Raw genomic sequence first — 22,754 nt, 5'->3', positions numbered from 1 at the left:
ATGAATGAATTCAAAATCCTAAGCTTATCTAGACTTCACAAAGTTTCTGTTTGTATGATATGAGTTTTAGTTGTGTTTGTAGTTGATACGGTTGTGACTGAAGCAGAAAAATTTATAGACGAGAGTAGTTCCTTAAGACAAGTGAAAGTTGAGAGTTTTTGAATTTTTAACGGAACAAAACAAAAAAGGAATTTTAAATGTCTCATTTAATGATAAAACGAATATTTTACGATTATGCTTATGTTGAAAGTATAAAACTATTCGGCACTAACTGTTATTGAAATGTAGTTGTCAGTTTGTCAGGAAGAGAATAAAAGTTGATTGTAAATAAAAAAATATTTCAACTCCCAGTCAACTTCTCAATAAAACCCAAGTTGAGGTTTGAGCGGGATATGTAGGGGAGTCACGATTTCTGGTATTGAAGATAAAGGGCTCAATCTGGTAACCTAAAAAAAAAAAACATTTTGCTTTAGAGGTTTGGCTGGAATTTGTTTTAAAACTCTTGCAATAGTACTAAAAGTGATCATGTTCAGGCAAGTACTTTACTTAAGTAAGTTCCGTTGAGCTTTCTTCAATTATTTCTATTGATATAACTCGTGAAAACCATGGAAAAAACGGCTTTATTGAGCTGAGGAACTAGATATTGTATAGCGCAGTACGTGACTTGGTTTGTGTGGGATTTCGGACTGGATATGGGTTTTACTCTCTAATAACCTGGAAACTAAAAGATATTTGATCAAGCTGGTAGACAATTCAGATTTCAGAAATCCCAAGGAGTTCTATTCCATATTCAGAATACTGAAAAAAAAAAGAGAAAGGGCATTGAAAAGCAGCTTTGTTTGGAAATTACTCTACCAAACATGTTTTCTTCACTTAAAGACTCAGTGCTAAGCAGTCACATCTTATGTTAATATTTCTTGAAATCAAAACATACAACAACCAGTTTCACAAAGCAGTTTTGTATGGGCTAAGCGTAATTATTATTTTACTATTCTGAGTTAATAGAGCAAATTATTCATATTAGAAGCAGTTAATGACTCTCGAAACATGATATCGTATCAAACTACGTAAAGTTTAAAAGGTCCTAGAAAGTATAATCATACATGTATCTCTTCTCTTCAATAAATAAGCGAGTGTAAGCTGTTTCATGGCTATCGTTACATGTTACAGAAGTCTTTAGCGTCGACCAAAAGCACAATTATGGAATTCTGTTGTAGAAAATTTATTACCAGGCACATTAGCGCCGTCTATAATTTCAAACAAGAAACAACAGAGAGGCAACTGGTCTGAAACAACCTACTAATATTTTCCATGTGTGTTATTTAGTTATCTATTAATCCACTTAGTTTTACATTATTTAATTAATTATTAATAACGCATATAATTATTAGCGAAACTCCTTATGTAAATAAGTAAAAACAGCGCTTTTAATATAAAGAAGTGACGATGAAGAGTGGTAATGGTTACTTGATACTATAGCAACAGAGAAAACAAAAGCTACGCAAGCCTACTATCAAGAGTTTTGTATACAATTGCACAAATCAGTTCAAATTAACTATTGTATTTTCAAAATAACTTTAACTTAATTTTAGTCTTTAGAATTACTAAGGAAACATATTTACATTTCTAGCTACAGTTACTGAAAATAAAATCTATAATCACTTAACTAACTAATTTGATATTATTTAATAGTTATACACTTTTAAATATAACGATTGGTTTGGTTTGAATTTCGCGCAAAGCTACTCGAGGGCTATTTGCACTAGCTGTCCCTAATTTTGCACTGTAAAATTAGAGGGAAGGCAGCTAGTCATCACTACCCGCCACTAACTCTTGGGCTACTCTTTTACCAACGAATAGTGGGATTGAGCGTCACTTTATAACGATCCCACATCTGAAAGGGCAAGCATGTTTGGTGTGACGGGAATTCGAGCCTGCGACCCTCAGATTACGAGTCGAGTGCCTTAACCACCTGGCCATACCGGGCTTTGTAGAGTGAACCAGAAGACCTTTGTCTCACGCTGGTTCAGAAATAAGTCCTTTGTCTTATAACTCTAAAAATCAGGTATCGATACTCCCAGTTGGCAGAATACAGATAGCTCATTTTGTGTAGCTTTGTGCTTAACAAATAAAAACATACTTATTGTCGAATATTTCTTATTATCAAACAAAATTTATGTGTCAGTAAACTCACCAAACACGCATTCCGTTAACATTGTTTATTTAAGAAAAACAGTTTCATTGTCGGTAAGTTTGTTGTTAGTTCTTTTCAAAAACAAAAACAAAACAACAAATTAAACACCTAAGATTCTACTTATTTAATATTTGCAAAAATATATAACGAAATCGAAATAAAAGTTTAAATCCCTTCTTCTATACCGTCATTTACAAATCAAATTATATAAAGATTTAAACATTAATCTCAATAATAAAGTTTGCGACTACTGAATAATTAAACATGAATATTTGATGTCTACAATAATTGCTCTTCAATCCGGAAGATTCGAAACGTTAGTGATTTAATAATTTCAACATCATGCTCAAAGAAAGTCTCTCACTGTCTCAGGATAATGCTATCAACACTAAAAGGTTTAACAACTTATTGCAGCCTTTGACTTTTCCGTATAAGATTCTACAAACAAGATTACTATATTCCATGTGTTCTTACTGAATACTCCGTGTACATACAGTCTGTGTACAACATTTTTTTTATTTTACACTCACTTGTTTATAATTTCTACGAAGTTCTAAAACAAAAACTAATATGCAAATAAAAACGCCAGTAACATTTGTTAATTTAAACTTTATTAAAGTTTTCGCCATCTGCTGCTATTATTGTTAACAAATCTTAATAAACAGTTTTCGCAGTTTATGAAAGATAATAATAGATCTGTGATGCTGGTTCAAAAATTTCCGTACCCTGGTGGGACAGCTGTAAGTCTTCAGAGTTACAGCGTTAAAATCCTGGGTTTGATACCCGTCGGTGGACACAGAGAATAGCTCGATATAAATTTATTCTTAGCCCAGCATGACCAGCTAATTAGGACTCGTGATTTTCTTCTCTGATGATCACGGGTTTGATTCTCCATCCTACTAAACACGATCGCTTTTTCAACCGTGGGGGAACTATATGTAACGATCAATCCCACCATTTGTTTGTAAAAGAGTAATCCAAGAGTTATCGGTGTGTGGTTGTGACAAATTTACTATCATATATCAATTTTAATATCCATGTTTGTTTCAGTTAAGTATATATATTTAGAAAGGCATGTAACTTATACTGTTAAATCTGTATTGCGAAATTCCTGCCTATTCACGAAAGTTATAGAAGATCCTCGAATGTAAGAACCAACGACATAGGTATATAATAGTATTGTTGTGCAGGCTGAAATATCTAGAAATTCCCTTCACGCCTATGAAACGTAACCAACGCTACAGATAGTATAATATAAACCTCAGAAGTTATAATTTTGATTAACGCTTATTAATGAGAACTTCAGATATCGATCATGGACGTTTACAAATTACAAACTGTACAAACATTACAAAGCTTTGTGCGAAATTAAAAAACAAAATAGATACAGAGGATATCCCGATATGGCTTTGCTATAAGAAAAACACACAAACACACACGCTAATTTGTCTGAATCTTGAGTTACTAAGCGAAAAGCACAATATTCAATCAATAGCTCAAGATGAGTTGATAGAAGACACAAGTTTATAAATTATTACACATGTAAATAACCCGAATACTATCCACTAATAATCTCACCCGTGCGTGTTTTTCTTAAATTTTGACAAGATAGTAGGGGAAACAACTGGTCAACACAACGTTCCGTCTACTCTTAACTAATAGCGGTATTGACCATCGTATTATAACACCCTCAAGGATGAAAGAGTAAGCAATACGTCTTAATCTCGTAATCTGCATATTATGAGCTGGGGGCCTTAACTACCAAGCATTTAGGAAAGCTAACAAATAAAATGTTTATTCTCGAGACCTGGCGATAACATTTTCTTTCCGTTTTACGGTTTATTTTCCAGTAAATTTAAAAGTAAATTAATTTATGTTTAACCTCACTTTTGCTGACTCGAAAACCTTAGAGTTGTTGATTTTGAATTAAGCACAAAACTGCACAAAGGGAAATTTGTGCTCTAACCACCACGCATATCGTAAACCGATTTCTAGCGTTGGAAATCCAAAGACATTTCTCCGTTCCATGAGGGGTAGCGCTCTGTTGAAGCGGCAATTGGAAGCATTCGAAATGTGTTGTAAGAAACGAACTATGAAAATCAGCTACACATTAAAAATTATTAAACAAATATTGTCACGTACAATGTCAAAAGGACAACTAATGGATGAATGTAAGAAACGGAAAATGCGCTAATTTCGGTACATTATTAAATCTGACAGAAGGTTAGTAGAAACTCTGAGGGGTGAACTCGAACGATGAAGAGCGAAATAGATTCAGAGTTCACTTGGGAAATTAGAAAAATGGGTTGGAGATGAGAAACTTGAACTTAAAATTTTGTCCAAACAACGAAGAGTGAATAATAGTAAAGAATATCAAACGTTAGGAATGAGGAAGAAACTTTAGCATTGATTCATACTTGTTAGAACCACTACAGATTGATTCATACTTGTTAGAACCACTACAAATTGATTCATACTTGTTAGAACCACTACAAATTGATTCATACTTGTTAGAACCACTACAAATTAATTCATACTTGTTAGAACCACTACAAATTGATTCATATTTGTTAGAACCACTACAAATTAATTCATACTTGGTAGAACCACTACAAATTGATTCATACTTGTTAGAACCACTACAAATTGATTCATACTTGTTAGAACCACTACAAATTAATTCATACTTGTTAAAACCACTACAAATTGATTCATACTTGTTAGAACCACTACAAATTGATTCATACTTGTCAATTACATAACAGTTTGATTCATACTTGTTAGAACCACTACAAATTGATTCATACTTGTCAATTACATAACAGTTTGATTCATACTTGTTAGAACCACTACAAATTGATTCATACTTGTTAGAACCACTACAAATTGATTCATACTTGTCAATTACATAACAGTTTGATTCATACTTGTCAATTACACTACAAATTGATTCGTACTTGTCAGTTACACTACAAATTGATTCATGCTTGTCAGTTATACTACAAATTCATTCATACTTGTCAATTACACTACAAATTGATTCATCCTTGTCAATAACACTACAAATTAATTTATACTTGTCAGTTATACTACAAATTAATTAATACTTGTTAATTACACTGCAGATTGATTCATACTTGTCAATTACACTACAAATTGATTTGTACTTGTCAGTTATACTACAAATTAATTAATACTTGTTAATTACACTGCAGATTGATTCATACTTGTCAATTACACTACAAATTGATTTGTACTTGTCAGTTATACTACAAATTGATTCATACTTGTCAATTATACTATAAATTGATTAATATTTGTCATTTACACTAAAAATTGATTCATACCTATCAGTTATACTTCAGATTGATCCATGTTTCTCAGTTATACTTCTCCTAATGTTTTACAGAGTTCTCAAGATTGAGAGAGAATACAAAAATTATAAATATAATATATAAATATACATTAATTGAATGAATTATGCTTGTGTGTGTTTCGATTTTCGTATTGTATTTAGTTTTATTATTTACATTATAACTGACTGCATTTTTCTGGGTAAATTCTATACATTGAGTCATACTACTGTATAATTTGATCTCCGTCAACTCTTGCGCTACTCTTTTACCAACGAACAGTGAGATTGATCGTCACATTATAACGCCCCCACGGCTGATAGGGCGAACATGTTTGGTGTGGCAGGAATTGGAACCCCCGACCCTCAGTTTACGAGTCGAAATTCAAATCAAATCAAACCAAATAAATAATAAACAGTTTGTTTCTAAAGTCAACAGAAACACGTTAAAGGTATACGATTTACACCTCTTGAGAATTTATAGGCAGTATACTGTTCGAGCTCAGAAATTCTCAGAAAGTAAAACAAAGCTTACTGTTGGAGTTTCTACATATTTTAAAACTTCTAGATGGCGCTGCATGTCTGATTGGTGCTCTTTTACTATTTTTGTTTTAAATCTATTTGTTTTAGCTCGCACATTACTGTATGAAGCTCAGTTCCATCTGATGTAAGTAATTTACATGTATAAAACCCAAAGGAAATTTCTCTGCTTGAATAAATGAGCGCATCTTTTTCATTTATGGATAAGCAAAATCAAAAGTATAGTACTGTATATTGTATACCTACGTGTGTGTCTGTATAAACCTGTAGTACAATACAAGTTTTAAGATTTAGTAATAAGAATATATTGGATTTTTGTGGCATATTACAAGTTTCAACATTTGGTAATGAGGGTATATGAAAGAGGGGTTCTGTCTAAAAGGTTTTAAAACCAATGAGCTACCCCACACTAGGACTAAATTAAATGACATATTTTCTTCAGAACTTCGGGTTAACTTACACAAAACTATAAAATATTTTACAGGCATATAGAACATACCACATAACTGTTCTTCGTGTAGTTATTTTTGTTTGTGACTCAACCATAAGCTTGCATAAACTATAATTCTGGGTTTAATCCCAGCAGTTGGTTATTTTGTTTGTTTTTGAATTTCGCACAAAGCTACTCGAGGGTGCTATCTGTGCTAGCCGTCCCTAATTTAGCAGTGTAAGACTAGAGAGGAGGCAGCTAGTCATCACCACTCACCGCCAACTCTTGGGCAACTCTTTTACCAACGAAAATGATTGACTGTAACATTATAACGCCCCCATTGCTGAAAAGGCGAGCATGTTTGGTGTGACGGAAATTCAAACCAGAGACCCTCAGATTACTAATCGAGTGCCTTAATCCACCTGGCCATGCCAGGCCTTTATAGTGAAGGAAAAATAATTATGTTCATAAAGTTGACAACCTGTTTTCTCTCACACATTTCTAAATCCTGCATTACCTGGTCATATATCCTGATTTATTTTATGCTTATGACTTAAAGCAAACCGGAAACAGTTAACCGTTTATATAAAGCAGGTTAAATAAAAATTGCATTACAGTTTTCAAACTGAAAGAAATTGTAATAAATTTATTTTAAAATAAGAATAAAAAGCGATTTCTTCAGATGTGGAAAAAATATTTCGTAGAAGACTAAGCAAAGATGTGAAATGGAAACAAATCCTTCAATTAAGTACGATATTCTTCATATTTATTAGGCTTCAAGAGCTTCCTTGCCTCAGAGTTTAGGCACTTTTTCCTAAACAAATATTCTTTAAGTGATCTGACCAATATTATTAAAAATTACACGAAAAATAAAAATCGTTCGATCTTACTGATTGAAGCAAAGTCCAAATAGTTAATATATTGGCCACAGATAAAACATTAATGTTCGTAGAACAGAACCGATTGACAAAGAGAGTAATATCATAGAACGGTATTAAGTAAGCATTAAATAAATACATAAGTATCATATTTTTAATTCGGAAATTCTCGAATTACATTAAGGTGAGCTTCATTCTGATTATGAAACATTTTGGTTTTTAGAAAAATTCATTGCCAATCAGGCAAACGTACTAGGTCAATTTTTGGCTATTTAGCTTGAAGAAACTTTAACAACAACAATGGGTCATTATTCTTATAAATAAGGTCAGTCAGTTTACGTGCCTTAAAATACATAATTCATGCAATTTGTACAATAATACTAACGCTTTCTGAAGAATTATCCCATTGTAATATACTAACAGTCAAGCATTTTAAAGAATTGTCACATTTCGATACAATAATGCTCAGGCCAGAAACCGGGTTTCTATGCCCGTAGTGGGCAGAGCACAGACAACCTTTTGCGTAGTTTTATACTTAACAATAAACAACAACAACTCACGCCGGTTGAAGAATTGTCACATTGCAATAAGTAAATATTCATACAGTTTGAAGCTATCATATTGCGATGCGATCCAATAGTATAGTAACAAACTTTGACTTAGATGTTAATGGCATGAGCGCCGAAATGTGTGAGTTTTGGGGTTGGGTACTCTAACTGTTATCAAGCAAGAAATGTGGTAACTGCCCCCCAGAAAGACAAAACTTAAATTTCAAAAGCGATTTCCTACTGTTTATTTCATTACAAAAGGATAAATGTCAATGGATTGCTACTTGGTAAAGTGAAGACGCTTGTTGAACTAAAATGGATTAAACCAACACTAAATATTCCACTACACATAAACCCTTTTAATTCTAGGTTGGACCACGTTCAAACATCATGTTTCCTAAATCAAACTAAAAATAAAAGTCCTTTTTAACCTGAACAGACTAGTCTCTCTGACCTAAATCTGGTTTATTCGCCTATATTTTTTATAGTCACAAAAGTCGGTACACTTTGACAATACTTCAGTTTCGCGTGTAACATATCTGTTTCAATTTCGTATTTTGACTGTTAATACAAGATAAAAAAAACAAAATATCAGTGTTAAAGTTGAATGTTAAAACCAAGAAAATTATTATTACAGTCGTTAATCCGATACGACTGTTGTAATTTTGGGTAAAAGTAATTTTTGACCAATCAAAATACAACTTACAAATTTTTCATCGTTATTTTGTTGTTGTCATTAGACACTTAAAAAAAATGTTCTGCGAAAGTAGAATAACGGTTTTCTTCTTTTGCTCTAAACTGAAAATACCTGAGAAGATAATTGAAAATAATATGATCAGATCTTCTTAGCCACCCCTGATAATCACACCTGTAGGTATTACTGAATGATCATAATGACCTTTCAGTGTTTTATATTTTGTGTCTACGAATACTAAACTAAGACTTATGCTGGGCCCGACATGGCCAGGTGAGTTAAGGCGTGCGACTCGTAATCTGAGGGTCGTGGGTTCGTATCCCCCTCACACCAAACTATTCTCGCTTTATTAGTCGTGTGGATGCTATAATGTGACAGTCAATCCCACTATTCGTTGGTGAAAAAGTAGACCAAGAGTTGGCGGTGGGTGGTGATGACTAGGTGCCTTCCTTCTAGTCTTACACTGCTAAATTAGGGATGGCTAGACCAGAGAGCCCTCGTGTAGCTTTCCGCGAAATTCAAAAACAAACAAACACACATACTTATGCTGAATAACGAGGTGTTTAACGGTATAATGAAATTTAAGGCATAACATCAGTCAGCCATACGACACTTATTAATTTGAACCGGACGTGACTAGTAATTAGCGTGACCGGACTGTGAACTTAAAAAATAATAAAAAAACGCTTCATGTTCCAAGTTTTGTAATAATGACCGTCAAATCCCAAGAGTCGGCTTCGAGTCCCGTTGATTTCTCCTTGTACTCTTTATCTGTCAATAAAATAAGTGGTTCGGCATGGGCACGTGGTTAGAGAACTTAACTGAGGGTCACAGGTTCGAATACCACCAAACATACTCGCCCTTTTAGCCGTGGATGCTTTATAATGTGACGATTAATCTCATTATTCGTTGGTAAATGAACAGCCCAAGAATTGATGGTGGGTGATGATGACTAGCTGCCTTTTGTCTAGTCTTGCACTACTAAATTAAGGACGGCCAGAGCGAATAGTCCTCGTGTAGCTTTGCGCGAAATTCAAAAACAAACAAACAAAGCAATTTAACAGGTATGCGCAAATAACTCTTTGAGTCTTTGTGTTTTTTCTCTGTTGTTTTTACGTTGTCAAAGCATACCACACGAGGCTTAGCCTGGCACGTTTATTCTGATGACAACTTTAAAGGTACCGTTTTGAGTGACCTTTTAATTTTTTTGGTCGTGTGGATTCTATTTATTAATACAATGCGCATCTTGAATGTTGTTAAAACAAGTTAGGAAAGATGTTCTCCTTGAGCTTATAATCTGTTGTTGTACTTCTATATCCGTTAAGTACGTTTGGCTAGAAAAAAAGCTATAGCGTCGAATTCAACCCTTATAAAGGTTTGCACTGACTTACACTATATCAAATTTATCGAGGACCCTCAACGGCTCAGTAGTAAGGTTATTGGCTTATAACACTAAAATTCGAGTTGCAAACCCGAAGATTTTTTTCTAAAACCTGAGACCTGGATATTTTAGTGCCGTAACATTCAGCGGGAATTCTACGTATTTGTCTCTATTGGATTTCAAATTAATGAGCAATAGCAACTTTTCATACACATATGTTTACGTACATTGAAAGTAAAACCTGTCTAAGCGGAATCGCACGGGACCGACTAAAATTTCCGGCTCAGACAGAGTGAACATGCATTTCCTTAACTATATATACTTTTTGAGCGGAACGTTATACTTGCTGACTTAAGGGAAGTAAGACGTTTGTGAATAAAGTTATTATACTGTTTATGCTATATTTATTAGAATAAGAATAAAAATAGACATTCAAAATATACATAATTACACAAAAAGTGTCCAATTTCAACTGTTTCGTTTTTTTAATGGGCTTTCTCATGAGGTTAAAAAAGAACGCCAATTCTACGGCCTTTTCATGAAGTTCATTTTCCCCTTCAATTTTGCGTACAATTTGATAGCGCTAATATAACTTAACACTTGTGATGAAGTAGAAATTTCTATTTCCTCACTATTTTTTCCATTTTGTTCTTCCCGGCCGTCACAATTCTTATTTGGCCCGGCATGGCCAGGTGGTTAAGGCACTCGACATGTAATCCGAGGGTCGCAGGTTCGAATACCCGTCACACCAAACATGTTCGCCCTTTCAGCCGTGAGAGCGTTATACTGTTATGGTCAATCCCACTATTCGTTGGTAAAGAGTAGCCCAAGAGTTGGCGGTGGGTGGTGATGACTAGCTGCCTTCCCTCTAGTCTTACACTGCTAAATTAGGGACGGCTAGCGCAGATAGTCCTCGTGTAGCTTTGCGTGAAATTCAAAACAAATGAAATTAATTTTGTTCATCTGATTCTCTTACACTGTTACCATCTTGCGATTCTATTATAAGTTTTAAATCAATTTCATCAGTTTCTGTTGAAACGTTCTTGTCAACGTTCACAAAACTTTCCGCGTTCATAGAATCATCTGCATCGATCTTCTCCATCAGAGTTTGGATTTCAATAGAATCATCATAACAAACAACTTCTCCACAATCTCCGCCATTACAAAGAATAAATTCACAGTTTCGAAAGCACTTTATTACGCATTTGATTGAATGACTTAAAAATGCAACTGTATCTAACACGTCAATTTTCCTGGTAATTTCAGATGCTCTCTTACAGTCTTCCATGTTTACAGTAATATGCTAGAGCATCAATTTTCTGTATTTCAATTTTATACACTATATAATTCCATTATCTAGTGGCTATAGAACTGATGTTGTACATGGAGGTAGAAAGACTAAACAAACATTTGAAAGCTGAACTTTTCGGTGACAAGTTGCATTATCTGAGAAAAGTAGAATATTCCTATTTTCTTGTTCCATTCTTTTGTTTAATCTGTTCAAAACTTCCTCGAATATAACACTTGCCATCCACTCTTTATTATTCGCTTTCCATTCCACAGGAAGTTGATTATTAATTAAATTTTTGAAACAGTACATATTTTCACTTTTACCTATTATCATGGTAAATTTTCCCTAATTTTAAAATTGGAATAGGAATTTATTTTTTTGCGTGAGAATTATTTAAAGACTAAAATTTTGCACATAAAAAACAAATATATTTTTACAAATCATGAATTTAACTGCAAAAATAATGACGGTAGAAAAAAGAACAGAATATATTTTACCAATACTTACTGTAACAAAATATCCGAGAATTTATTAATATTTAAACAAATTATTAATTAAACATGAATTTATTAATATTTAAACAAATTATTATTTAAATAAGAAATTAATAGTTAATCAAAAGCATTTTTCCGCCTTACTCAGGATCTAATTCTACTTGTTGATAGATGAGGAAGGTGAAAGATAGTTTTCCGTCCGCGTTACGCTGATTCCGCACTTCCCTCTCAGCTATCGAACTCAATGGTGTTTAGTAGAAGGTAAAATATATATATATATATATATTTATATATATTTAGAAACTATATATATAGTTAAATTAAAACCTGTCTAAGCCGGAAACTGCAATAGGGCGGGAATATATATATATATATATATATATATATATATATATTTTACCTTCTACTAAACACCATTGAATTCGATAGCTGAGAGGGAAGTGAGGGACTGAAATGAGTCCTATTTTCTGTTATCAAAGAGCATCAACAATGGATAGTGCATCTACAACTGATGGTTAGGACAAGCAAATGATGGAAAAATGGAGTTGCTCACTATTTAAGAAATGAAGTGGAGAAGAGGAATATGCAGGGAATATGGAATGAAATTGTCAGGCTCCAGAGTTTGTGACTAATCAGTCTGAGGAAGGACAGATATAATGTATTAAGTTTGCCACTGGGACAGAAAGCGAAACAAAGTATAGGTTAATAAAGAGCTCAACATGATGCGGAAACTTTGTTGGAAGGCTGGGTATTATCATTCGGTAAGTTCCAAAAGATATTCTGGTATTGAAACATCCAATGATTGATGAAAATAGTGCGAAAAATCGACTTTGTTCACTGCATTTATATAAAAAATAGAAAAATAATTTAATGTCACAGTTTAAATGTCGAAAGTTAATGAAGCTATGAAACCCAATAGAATTATATTTCTAATAAAATCATGTTAGATAGCAGATTTTTTTTCTCTTTATATACTATTATTTTGTCCATTATGGATTTTAATCATAAGTGTATAAAAAATATTTCGGATTCATCTTCATCTGCCATAAGTGACCTCCATGTGGATCAGTGGTGAACTTGAGGGCTTATAATGCTCGAAATTGGGGCTCGATACCTACAGAGGACACAGCGCAAATAGCTTACTGTGTAGTTTTGAGCATGAAAACAAACGAACAAGTCATTCTTCTGGGAATAATCCAAAGTGGTTTTTGACAGAACGTTAATTCGTATTTATTTTATATCAGTTTCTGAGAAGCGTGGTATATCTAGTAGCATATTCGTTTGACGCATCGCATCTGTTGTGCATAAACTTTGACATTTCAACATCGTATATCAGCACCACGATGCTCTTGGGGGGAGCTCAGCGATAAGCTTGGAAGCTTATAACCTGAAATCAGGATCAATCTTCGTGGTAAGCACAGATCAGATAGCCTGTCGTGTATTTATAGGCTTAATAACAAACAACAAACGACCCTCTGACACTGAAAACCTTTATAAGTTCGTTAGTCTCGGGTATATTTGACTGAGTGAAAAAATTCCGATATTTACTAGCAACAAAATAATGGCTAACAAAATGTGAAGACTGTTAACACATCAGATTATTGTCAATTCAGTCGCACGTCACTAAAAAATAGGATTTGCGAAAGGCTGATCCGTAGACTAAAGCCGGGTTGTCCAACTGAAGTCAGTTTCAATTACCAAGCAAAGTAGATAAATAAAGAAGCTAAACCTTTTTAGTGCCCTTGATTTGAGTATTAGTTGTTTAATGTTTATATTATCGTATTACTCTTCTCTGGTGTGTAATACTAATCAATACACTTGAAATAATCCGTGATAGTTATTGTTATATGCTCCAGCCCCCACCCTACCCACCCCGAAGTGACACGTCGATATGTCTGTGGATTTACAGGCTTTCGATACCTGTGATGGGCAGAGCACAGGTAGCTTTATCTGTAGCTTTGTGCTTAATAAAAAAACAACTTTTTTATTATTAACGATCTATGAAGCTGCACTTACAATATCTTTGTAACTCATGGTCTTTTACTAGAACAAAAATGGACAGAGATCATCTGGGAAGTTGATATAACCATTATGATTTTAGCTTTTAAACATTAATGGCTGCTTTTTATCTTAGCTTTTTTTTAATGAATATGGCTTTTCATAACTTCACAATTTATTTGATTTAAAGTTTCATGGATGAAACTTGCATGGAGAGTAGAAGTGCACAATATTTTGGTCTCTGGTGGAAAGTCATCCACTCCAGTATATTCCAGAAAAATCTCGTTCATAAAACTCCAAACCGGTCATAAACTCATTTAATAGACAAACCACTTATACTTAAGTTACCATTATGTCCTGCACACACATAATAGCCAAGCGTACTAAATATTTCTTAAAACTTGAATTTAACAATGGTCAAACTTGTTAAACATTGCTTAATAATTTAACCACGGTCTGGCCTGTTAACTAGTGCTTAATATTTTAACAATGGTTTGGTTTGCGCGAATATTGTTTAGTATTTTAAGAGTAATCAAACATTTCAAGTCATGCTTAATAATTTAACAGGAACCTGTCTCGTTAAATATAGCTTAACACTCTAACAGTGGCTAGGTTTGTTAAATATTTCTGAATTTTCTAAACATGATTTGGCTTGTTGAATACTGCTTAGCATGTTTTGGTGACGAGAAACCCACTTGAAATAAAAAGTGTATCTCAGAACGGCTTGTATGGGTACTGAAACTTTCAATATATATACGTAAAAACGGCTCGTTTGGGTTAAGAAAATTTTTTTTACGTAGAAGTAAAAACCCAAACGAGCAGTTTTCACATATATATTTTTATCTACGACTGGGTTTTCTCAACATCACTGACACTTTTATTGATAAGCAAAGAACAATGTTGGTCTGTGCTTAACAGTAAAATTGTTAATACCCGTACCAGCCATTCTGAGATACATTGCTTAATATTTTAGACACATAATCAGTTAAGTTTTGAAACATTTGTATGGAGAATAACAAAATGAGTGTAGTTAGTAGCACAAAAGAATGCAGTAGGCCTTTTTGTACGAAAGCTTGTCTAACATTAGACTATGTTTTTTCTCACTTGTAATGAAAATTTATGTGCTTATCGTGCAACCGTAAAATTTTACTGTTGCTTTATTTTTGTGCTAATAAAATGTGCTTATGCTAGCTTTCTGAAATAAAAGATTTGAATGATAATAAATTAAACTATGAATATAATTTCGGGTAACTGTTTTAGGCTCCGAGAAATAATTTAAAAGAGACACAAAAAATGATTAAATATTAACATTAGAACGTATTTTACTAAGAAACTCAGATTTTAAAATCTGCATGTTCGTGATATAACCTGTATAAACCTTTTTTTGTATACATATGCTAGAAATACAAATTCTTGAACCCGTGTAACGTGTCTTAGCTTTGGATAAACGGATGGAAAAACCTGTTTGCCCTACTTTCGACAAGGGCGAAACGAACAACCAACAGAAAAAAGAAAGCTTGTGTCTGTAGCTGTTTAGGTGCTTCTCGCCTAAACTAATTCAATATGATTTATAATGAAAGATTTGTGTGACAGGATTTTCTGTTCTATTAAACTGAAACGTTGAAACCAAAGCATTGTCATACAAATGTGTATTGAAATCTTTGTTAGCAAAATTTCGCTGCTGGTTGATTAAATTCTCACCAGAGTGCTGTCTCGACATCTAAGCCTGTCAAGTTTTGAATTAGATCCTTTTATTGTTGCCTCAAGTCCAGTACAGTTAAGCAGTGTGATTATTTGAGGTTGTCGAAAATATTCTGTTTATGGATTATCCTGGTGGTTCAATAGTAAGCTTCAAGTTTTATAACGCTAACATTTGGGATTCGATTACCTCGGTGAACATAGATTCCCCACTGTATAATTTGGCCTGAAACAAACAAATAAATTATTTCTGTCAAATTGCCTTAGTCAGAAGTTAGATGACAGTGCAGTTTTGACAGTTAAGGTTCATAAATCTGACGCTCATATAAAAATGCCTAAACTGACGAGACTGATAAATTTTATATCGATGTATGCCTCACAAGCAAACAGAACATATACATCAAAATCGCGCTTTGGTAAAAAAAACAAACTACAGTAGGTAGACGTTTAGAGGGGAATGGCTGTGGTAATAGCCTGAGTTATACGTCAAGCCGTAGGCAAAGAACGAGTAGGCAAACAACATAGAATTAACTGAGGATCAGGGACTCAAGCCCACAGTGGCCTCAGTTCAACTACAAATGTACCGTTCGATACGGTATCAGTTCTGAATAATTATAGTAATTTTATTCAATTTGGTTAAAACAATGAGCATAATATATTGATATAACTATATTATTTTAAAAATACTGCCCCTTTTAGTACGGTGTTATATCTGTAGGCTCATAACGACAGAAACCGTATTTTGATACCTGTGGTGGGCAGAGTACAGTAGCCCATTGTGTAACTTTGTGCTTAACTTCAAACGAATAACCCAAAAATACTACAAAACTTAAAGAATATATTAATTACAATATAATTATATAGTACAACCAGAGTATGTTAATTCCAATTGAACTCGATACTACAACCAGAATACATTAACTCCAGTATAACTCGATAGTACATCCAAAATACATTAAATCCAATATAACTTGATAGTACAACCAGAAGATATTAACTCCAATATGACTCTACAATACAACCAGAATACATTAACTCCAGCATAATTCGATAATACAACCAGAATATATTAACTCGTGTTTAACTCGATAATACAACTGTAATATATTAACTCCAGTATAACTGTATAATACAACCAGAGTACATTAACCTCTGTTTAACTCGACAGTACAACCAGAATATATTAACCTCTGTTTAACTCGACAGTACAACCAGAATATATTAACTCTTATTTAATTCGATGATTAATAGTGTAACACCTAGACTCCTGCTCCTTAAAATGGAAGTTACCTTTTGGCATCAAATCTACATTAATAAAATACTGACATCTGGTTTGATGTTGTGCTTCAGAACAAAATTTCACAACGGGTTATATTTGTTCTGCTCATAGCAGGAATTGAAAAAAATAACACTTTTTTTTTTAATTTACCTTAAAACTATACAATGTATTCACTGTAGAGAATCGAACCCTGGATTTTGGCATCATAATTCATTAGTGAAACTCATGGTTCCGTTTCTAATATAGATTATAAAGAAAGTTCATTATTTAGGTGACGAGGTATATTTATAGTTTTATAGAACTTTAACATAAAACAAGACAAATAGAAAATGACGTACGTTAATAAAGTTTCTGAATATAGAAGAGCATGCGCACACTGACCTAGTTGAGTGGGAGAACAGGTTTTCATCTGGATAGTTTGCCTTGGCTTCTATTAAAGCTTGACTAGCTAACAGCCAAGTAATTTTGATAAATAGCTGTGACCGAAATTGAAATTTACATTACAGTCAAACTTAAAACCTTTCGTATCTTTCAGAGCACACGATTCCTTTGTAGTGTACTTCATCATAACCTAAATTACCGGAACAGGTTGAATTGCTTTATAAGACAAGGAACCAAGGAGCGCTGGAGAATAGTATAAATGGTATAAATAAAAACCTCTAATTTCAAAAAACTGTTATTTCTTAACAGGAACTGCTGAAAAAGTGAAGTAACATGTAAAAGATCATTATGTCGTGGTTACGAGTGGGGTCACAACTTATAAGGAAATATTCTTTAAAAAATGTTATTCCGAAAATGAAACTGTCATAATTTGACTGACGTTTTCAATAATAAAATAGGATATTTTTACATATATAGAAAATATAAAAATATTACTACCGAAGTTCCAGTTAAAAGAAAAGCATTTGTAAAGGTTTTTGAACTTAAAGTATATGAGAATACAACTGTATTGTTTCTTGTTCCATCACTGTTGTATGCGTCATTACAAGCATCGCTTTAAAAAAATTTTGATGTTTCGCCAGCTCATCTTGTTATTAAGTTAATACTTCCATTGTGGTATTTGTTGGCCTTTTTTCATAAGCAACATTCACATGTAATACTCTCCACAAAGAAACAAGTAAAGCTTAATGAACCAAGAACTGCAGTCGACCATGAACTAAATAAAGGGCGACAAATAAGTGATGTCGTATGAAAAGGTTCGACGGGCAGCTGAATTTACGTGAAGATGTTGGAAAACTAATTTGTAATGCTCATATGTTAGCTGATTAATTCAGATAATATACTTTAGAAAGTTTAGTTAAAAAGTAAAAGTTCTGTTTGTATTCAGAACGTGTGTTTGTGTGTGTTTGTCTTATAGCAAAGCCACATCGGGCTATCTGTTGTGTCCACAGTAGATAATAGAACTCGTAATTTTAGTGTTGTAAGTCCGTAGACTTACCGCTGTCCCCTCTGGGGACTTACTATGAACGAATATAACTAAATGTTCTAACTTAGGAACTAAGGAATCGGATGGTTATTTTCAAACAGTTATAATTTATATTTCTATTCCACATCGCTATTTCTATTTATCACTTGTTTAATTATATAGCTATTGCTTTAATATTTAATTAAACAGGTCTTAAAAGTTATCATGGTCATAAGAAAACCAATACAAGCTCAAAACTCTGGACAATTGAATAAAAAAAAATCCTTTATTAGCATTTCAGTTTCAGAACCTACACTAGATGTAATAAAAGTAGAACTACAGAACTTTACTGGTTCAGGCTTAGCTATTTATAAGCTACCTATAAGCTTTTAACCATATTTAAAAACATATACATACTTATAATTCAAAGGAACAATATTTTTCCTTAGAGTTTGAATAACACGATTTAACCACATACTTTAACATTTTTCTTACCGGGTGGCGAAAAGAAAATTCCGAGAAGAATACTGGTGTTGATTAACCAGAATATTACTGGCATCGCTTTTTTTTGCGGGTTTCTTGTCTCTGATTATTCTTTCGTTCTGGAATATCCTGTAGACATAATACACCGATTTAGCTTTTTAACGCCTCTATATCACATACACCCTTACGGGTGACAATCGCATCTCTGCAGCGAATTAGGGATAACTTTTTCCCACTGATTATTTGGAAATGACACAAGCACAAACTAAAAACCACAGATGATGATGAACGCAGTGTACGTTTCTCCAGTCCCTTGGCGCCAAATGGAACTTAAGTCTAAACCTGTTTTAGTCCCACCTGTTGCTTGAAAAGCCAGACATGTTCGCCCTTCTTGTGAATGGTTACTGGTCCCAATACAGCCTCTGACATCATTCTATCTCTTGGCTCTTCACGTAGGCGAGGTGACGACCAGGTTACATGAATCATAAGGGTGACAGGCAAAGTCACAGAATAAAATGTGATCTTTCGTTCCGCTTTCCGTACGTTTGGCTCCACTACCCTAGTTAATTACTCAAGGTCGAATAGTTCCATTTGATAGAGCCACACCATAGAACTTTCTAAGTGTAAGAAACTTTAAATTGAATAATTTCTCACCTAAACATCTAGGTACATATCTTATCAAAGTGATCTTACTAAACGGCTGAAAGCAACTGTTGTTTGAGTCGTTACTCCGTGCGGGATGGTATGTTTACTGTTGTCTTGTTGTGCTCGTTTTCGAAATAAAATCATTATTCGTAAAAGAAACAGACACAAAATATTTTATTTGTTACATTTATTATGTTTGGCGAAGATTTACGTATGTACGTGTATTTACACAAAATGGAAAGTTTCAAGACATCATGAAAAAATATACTTGAACAAAGAAAAACTATCTACCCAATATTTATATCTTTATTAACATTGAGAATTCTTGATGACAATAAACACATTTGTTTGTTTGTTTTTTGAATTTCCCACAAAGCTACTCAAGGGCTATCTGCGCTAGCCATCCCTAATTTAGCAGTGTAAGACTAGAAGGAAGGCAGCTAGTAATCACCACCCACCGCCAACTCTTGGGCTCCTATTTTACCAACGCATAGTGGGATTGACCGTCACATTATAACGCCCCCACGGCTGAAAGGGTGAGCATGTTTGGTGCGACCGGGATTCGAACCCGCGACTTACGAGTCGAACGCCTTAACACGCTTGCTGTGCCGGGCCTAAACACATTTGAAATAAAAATGTATCTCAGAACAGCTGTTATGAGTGTTAACACTTTTATTGATAAGCAGAGAACAACGTTTCGACCTTTCTGGGACATCTTTAGTGTAACACTTCTCTCATCAGCTTCTTGACAGAAGTTTTGATGAAAAGAGCATCTCAACTGTGAATAACAAAGGGCTATTTCGATTACTCGTAATATCGTAAAAGTCTATGGAAAAGTTTATTTTTGTGTTTTGAAGCTAAAAATCGCTTTACCCCTGAATTACCAACAAAGGACGAGTGCTAGTAACTGACTTGAATAACCTGGTGTGTTTGAATCATATTTTTATAATAGTTCAACAAAAGATACACAAAATAACAACAAAATCTTGCTTTTCTCCTATTGCTGGTGACATCTCTTGTGTTTGTTATTGAGGATTTGTAATATTAAAACTTGGTAAGTACAGCAGAAATAGCTCGTTATGTAGTTATACACCTAAAACAAACATTTTTTTAGACATGCCCTTTTTTCAGAGGCATTCGTGTATATTACAAATATATTTGTCTTTTAAACAGAAAAAAAATCATGTATTCAAGATTTACGTTTAGTAACAATACAAATGCGACAACGTTTCTGTAAATTGCGATAGATGATTCTCACCTATTTTTACAGGGATAATTATAGCAGTCTTATTACAATGTAGCTTGCGACGTATGCGTCCAAAACTCGGATCTCATAAACTACCGAACCGGTCACCATCAATCATAACTGGGTAATATTTTTATAACTAAGCAGTGGTTTTATAGCTGAGCAATAAATGAAACAAATGAAATTTTCTTAAAAAATTATACGTTTAAGATTTAACCAATAAAAATTACAAAAAAGGAGTAAGTTTCAAATATAAAGCAACGAAAACCAACTTTAAATAAAATTGTTTTTAGTGAAAATTTCATGATAATTGCAACAAAAAAGCAAGTCACTTTCTTTGATAACTACGTCTGCATAGAAATACTTCAATAAAATCTACTCTGTGATGTAATGCAGTGATGGTAGATCATTTTTAAACTGAAATTTCAATAAGTACATTTTTCTTTTGCATGGATATTGAGTATTATTGAATTACAACTATGAGTAAAATGTTGTAGAACAGTTAGACAATTCTAAAAAAAAGCCACAGGCCTGTTTTGGGCTGCAAGTTCAATAGCTTTATGCAGGAACTAACAGCTGTACCTGCCCGGAGAGGCCCGGCATGGCCAGGTGGCTAGGGCGCTCGAATCGTAACCTGAGGTTCGAATCCCCATCACACCAAACATTCTCGCCCTTTTAGCCATAGGGGCGTTAAAATGTTACGATCAATTTCATTATTTGTTGGTAAAAGAGTAGCCCAAGAGCTGGCGGTGGGTGATGATGACTAGTTGCCTTCCCTCTAGTCTTGCACTGCTAAATTAGAGACGGCCAGCGCAAATATTCCTCGTGTAGCTTTGCGCGAAATTTCAAAACAAACAAAACCTGACCGGAGGGCTGGTGCTTTTGCTCGTTTTATCAATCAAATGTTTTATCGTCGCTAACCATATTTCACGGACGTGGATAGTTATTCACAATACTGGTTGTTGAACCAAAAAAAAAGTTCAAAAATACTTTTAATTTGTTTAAAAATTATCATAACCGCAGAAAACTGATCGTGCAGATCTGGGCAGAACATAACTTTAGGAAATACATTTTTTTCACGTATATTGTAAGATTGTAATATTTTATGTTTCTCCTTGCAAAGGAACATACACCTCCAGAAGTCCTAACTGGTGCAACTAGTAACAGTTTACGGTATAGCTTGAAATGGCCAACAAAACTGTATGAACTTTATTGGCCTAATTCTTGTTAAAACTGGGTAGAATTTTTTTAATGATCAGTCGGAATTGTTAAAGACACAAAAAGTTACCTTAATTATCACATTATTATGGAGCATGTTGTTGTTGTTTTTTTTGCTGTTGTTATTAATTATAGCACTTGTTACGAGTTGATATTTTACTGCTTGCTAGCGTCATTTGAACTTGATGATGAAGAAATAATGAACAACATAACCGATTTCTTACAATGAGAACACTTCAATATCAAGCAGTCATCCAATAATATAAAAAAACAAAACTACATGCTTGTGGTATACTGATGTCTTAACACTGTTCGTCCTGCGCTAGGATTTAACAAAGATTAAATGTAACGAGGAAACCGGAATCTTTCTTGAAACGCCTGACAAAATTGTGTCCTTTTTATCGATCTACTGTAAAGAGATCAGTTGCCTGAGAGAAACTAAAGTTTATCAGAAGTTCTAACAAAAATTCACAGATTTGCTCACGTGATAACGATTCTGCAATTTTATTGGTTTCAAACTACTGGTAGTCTTCCCGCCTGCAGACATAGCGGCAGTCGTAAGATATCTACAGTTGACAGCATGTAAAAAAATTTACAACATGACGTGAAATCCTGATACAGGCTGTTACTCCCTTTAAGACACTGTCGATAGTAAAGTTCATTGTGGCAATATATAAAAACTAGTTGAACTACTCACTCTGGCACAACAACGCGTTTCAATCCATGAACGAACCGTCTGTTTCCCAGTACTTCTTGGTTAATCAATAAGAAACGTTTTCAGTGTTTATTTAAACCTATTCACATTGATCAAAATATTTCAGATAGGTTTTACCACACTTTAGGAGCAGATAAGTGGAACGACCACAATAATGATTTTAGTTTTTTTTCAACAACTAAACCAGAAAATGCCATTTTATGAAAACCTGCTTTGCAATAAGATGAAACTACCTTTTTACTTGGCCCGGTATGGCCAGATGGTT

At 33.8% G+C, this 22,754-nt stretch overlaps 1 protein-coding gene across 1 annotated transcript in view; it reads right to left on the bottom strand.

Moving 5' to 3' along the window:
* Positions 1–19,010, bottom strand: part of LOC143227344 (uncharacterized) — a 108,199-nt gene extending 89,189 nt beyond the window's left edge. The window contains 1 exon segment of the mRNA XM_076458798.1: positions 18,678–19,010. Within this exon segment, the coding sequence (XP_076314913.1) occupies positions 18,678–18,741 (64 nt within the window). The 5' untranslated portion in view covers positions 18,742–19,010.
* Between the last annotated feature and the right edge of the window lie 3,744 nt (positions 19,011–22,754).

This window comes from Tachypleus tridentatus, chromosome 9, assembly GCF_004210375.1.
Source record: "Tachypleus tridentatus isolate NWPU-2018 chromosome 9, ASM421037v1, whole genome shotgun sequence".
NCBI classification, from domain to species: domain Eukaryota; kingdom Metazoa; phylum Arthropoda; class Merostomata; order Xiphosura; family Limulidae; genus Tachypleus; species Tachypleus tridentatus.
The sequence above is the reverse complement of the archived record's forward strand: the minus strand, read 5'-3'. Positions and strand labels throughout refer to the sequence as shown.